The sequence below is a fragment of the Antrostomus carolinensis genome, unplaced genomic scaffold (assembly GCF_000700745.2).
Source record: "Antrostomus carolinensis isolate BGI_N321 unplaced genomic scaffold, ASM70074v2 scaffold28813, whole genome shotgun sequence".
NCBI classification, from domain to species: Eukaryota; Metazoa; Chordata; class Aves; order Caprimulgiformes; family Caprimulgidae; genus Antrostomus; species Antrostomus carolinensis.
Genome location: NW_010303637.1, coordinates 1 through 3,431, shown reverse-complemented (window position 1 = coordinate 3,431; position 3,431 = coordinate 1). Strand labels below are relative to the sequence as shown.

The window sequence follows — 3,431 nt, the reverse complement described above, 5'->3', positions numbered from 1 at the left end:
ATGAAGAGAGCAGTTCTACCTGGGAGATGCTAAAATTGAAACGAAAGGCCAAGTGAGAGACTTACCTTCCAGGGGATATTGGCTTTCCAGCACCGCCAGGCCTCGCTCAGATGCTGCAGGATGGTTCTGGCTTTGTTCTGTTTGATTCCTTCTGGCATCATGTCCAGAATGTCATGCATAACAGCTGCCCTCAGCTCCAGGTCAAAGTGAGACTCCACACGCTGCTTCGTGACAGTCTTTGCTACTCCCTTTGAGTGACGGCCTGGAAAAAGCAAAGTACTTTTGTTTTTCTTGAAGTACTACAAAAGTACTTCAGCAGTTCTGACGTTACTGGGCAGTGCTCCTCCTTCTTCCTAACATGGGAGTGCAGGATGTCTCAAGAAATTACACTGCCACAACATCACTGGTGAATTTGGAGTAGATGATCAGGAGGCTATGGACCCTACAGTGCTATGGAGCAGGGAATCCCACTTCCATTTGGAATCTGTTCTGAAGGCACTGGTCTCCTAAGAGTTCTAAACTGGTTAATAGATCTTGGGATTGACATGGAGCATGGATACAGACCACCACTTGGAACAGAACACTGGAGTTCGAGCTGGCAAGTCAACAGTATTAATCTTTACCACACACTCCCCCCACATCCAAGATTTACAGAGTGTGCTGACCTTCAAACTGCCTGGCCAGCAGATTCCCCAGCCAGCGTTCCAGCAGCGGTGTGATGCCCCTCATGAAGAACAGCCATACTCTCCAGCCTGGAGCCCAGAAACCACAGCCAGGACCTTTGCCCACAGGTCCCTGGAAGAAGAGAGACATGGTAACAGCAGGTCACTTACTGATATTCCAGAATCCCTCCCTCAGTGCTGAGTTCACATGGGGTCACCACCACCTGGAAAGGTGGAACTGACCGTGTTAAACCTGTAGTAGATTAGATGTTTCAGGTCCTTGCACATACGAATCTGCCTCATCAGTTTGTACTTGTATCGGTACATTCCTGTCAGCTGACCCACATGGGCAAAGATGTACTGCAAGCCATCTGCCAACTGAAACACAAGGGGCACAATAAACACTACACACATTGCCTCAAGAAGCTAGGTTGATTTTACAACCAGGAGCCAAGTGAATTAGGCCACACAAAGCTCCTAACACTGACTCATGCAACAATTGATTCTTATAAACGAGAATTTCATGCAATGCTCCATATTTTCATTGCTTCCCCTCTTCTCCATAACACTGCAACATTAATTCATTTTGTGCAGCCTACACAAGCCCAATCAGATCCTCCACTTCTCCTCTCACTTTCCCTCCTCACCTTTAAAAAAATAAATTAAGAAAAAAAAAGAGCCTACCTGAAATGCATCCACATTTCCAAGTCTGTATTGGACGTGGCTGTCCACCACCAGCTTAGTCAGCCGCAGAACCTCTCGGCACAGATGGAAAGCATTACCAAAACGAGATTTCTTCCTTTCCTGGAAGAGACAAAAATCCAGAATTTATGTAACATTATACAAGAGTGAAACAGCTCCACTTTGGTCAGTCTGTACAACAACTGAACAGCTGAGGCACCGTGGCCTGTCTACCACGTTACCTACTTAATCTGCAAGTACACTTTACTCTTGAGTAAAACAGCACATGGATCAATACCTTAGTGGTGAGGGTCTTCACGGGCTTCAGGTTGAAGTTGTAATCCAAGTGAAGGTAGTTCAGGTTCTTTCTGTGGATCAGCAAGTTCAGCATATTGTAGCCCTGGCGACACACTTGCAAGCCAACTTCCACCCAGTCCAGCTTCGTCGACTGGAAAAACTTTGTAGCCTTGAAGGAGCGGAACAGGTACCTGGAGAGAGCAGAGACTATAATCAGCTGAAACCCACCACAGATCAGCAGTTCCACACTCAACAGGCCCCCACTTACCTCTTCTTCTGGGCCTTGGGGGGTCTGTGCTTGAGTGCATTCAGAACATAGTATTTCAGTAGCTTCTGATAGGAGACTCGCACTTTCACAGGCTGGCCTGCTGGGCAGTGCTCACGATACCTGGGGATAAACCATATTTCAAATTTGCAGGAAAAACACTCCTCAGAGAACAGGAATTCTCCAGAAAGTCTCCTAAAAATCTCTAGAAACCAGTCACCATAGGATCTCTTTATTTTATTTTCATTGTAACAAAATAATAACATCACAAGCACTAGAACATCCCTTCCCCCAGGGAAGAACTCACCAGTTCTTGACCAGTGGGATATCAAGAGCTCTCCGAGTCCTCCCAGATCTCAAGTTGAAGGGCCGTGGGGCCCACAGCAGGGCAATGCCATTGGCTGTGTTATCCGTGTAGAGTGGAGTGTCTTTCAGGAAAGGTTCCACAAACTCTGGCAACTCAAACTCTTCATCATCATCAGGCAACGGTTCCTGACTCTGAAATGCAGAAACACCACACAACATCTGTTTCCTGGTTGCTTCAGCTCATTTTTCACAGTTAAACAAGTAAAAAGAATTTCTTTGCTCTCATGGTAAAAGTGTGACAGCACGAAGTATGAAAGAAGCAAAAACCACTGAGAACTGGGCCTGAGAACTAACTTTGGCTACCAGAGCCTGAGCTCGGTGTTAGAGAGGTACTCAAAGGAGACATGAGCACTACGAATACACCAAGGGCAACCAAAAAGATAATTAACCTATTAGAAGACTCTAAAATAACACTGTTAATTAGCCCCCTCCGGATTTATCCTACAGAGACCAAAGGAAACAGCTTTGTGCCAACTCCAGAAGTAGAAAAAGACTAAAATGTGGGTGTTTTTCTGAAAGGGCTTGTGCTTTCTCCTGAAATATCTGTGTGTGTGTGTGTGCCACTATCAGAAGCAAAGTTACAAACAAGATGCTAAAGCCCCATCACCTCCACACGAAGGGTTGACCACAGGTGCTCTAGGACAGTGACTCACCTTGACAGAGTGTCTGTGTGAAATAGGGTTGATCAGCGGGTCGAAGTAAAAAGCTGGGAGATCAGGATCTTCTGTTTTAATGAAAACGACGTTTGGAGTATGATACCTACAAACACAGTATGTGTTAGAACATCCTGAGAGCTTTCTCCTCCTCTCCCTGCTCTGGAGGCTGCTGTACTTACCAGGTCAGGTGGACATGGTGAGGCAGGTTATTGTACAGGTAGGGGAAAGCGATTTTGTACTCTGTCCTGATCGGCTGTCTGATGATAATTTTGTTGATGTCATTAAATTCGTTCCAGTCTTCATCCCTCAAATGAGACAAAACAAAATTGTTAGATGAGCATTCAGGGGACAGAAAAATAAAGGTTTTTGACTGAAGACATGATATCAGCACTTTTCCTTTAGCCTCCTCTTCACACTAACAACCATCCAGTGTCCAAAGCAGGAAGCATATAACAGATTTCATGCTAAAGAGAGCAAATCACAGAATGTTGGGGATTGGAAGGG

General features: G+C 45.6%; 1 protein-coding gene across 1 annotated transcript in view; it reads right to left on the bottom strand.

Moving 5' to 3' along the window:
• PRPF8 (pre-mRNA processing factor 8) overlaps positions 1–3,232 on the bottom strand; it is a gene marked incomplete at its 5' end in the record, with an annotated part of 17,368 nt that extends 14,136 nt beyond the window's left edge. The window contains 9 exons of the mRNA XM_010164178.1: positions 66–262; positions 666–795; positions 906–1,040; positions 1,347–1,466; positions 1,642–1,831; positions 1,909–2,028; positions 2,213–2,403; positions 2,925–3,030; positions 3,107–3,232. Coding sequence (XP_010162480.1) covers positions 66–262; positions 666–795; positions 906–1,040; positions 1,347–1,466; positions 1,642–1,831; positions 1,909–2,028; positions 2,213–2,403; positions 2,925–3,030; positions 3,107–3,232 — 1,315 coding nt within the window. The remainder of the gene's footprint in view (positions 1–65; positions 263–665; positions 796–905; positions 1,041–1,346; positions 1,467–1,641; positions 1,832–1,908; positions 2,029–2,212; positions 2,404–2,924; positions 3,031–3,106) is intronic.
• Between the last annotated feature and the right edge of the window lie 199 nt (positions 3,233–3,431).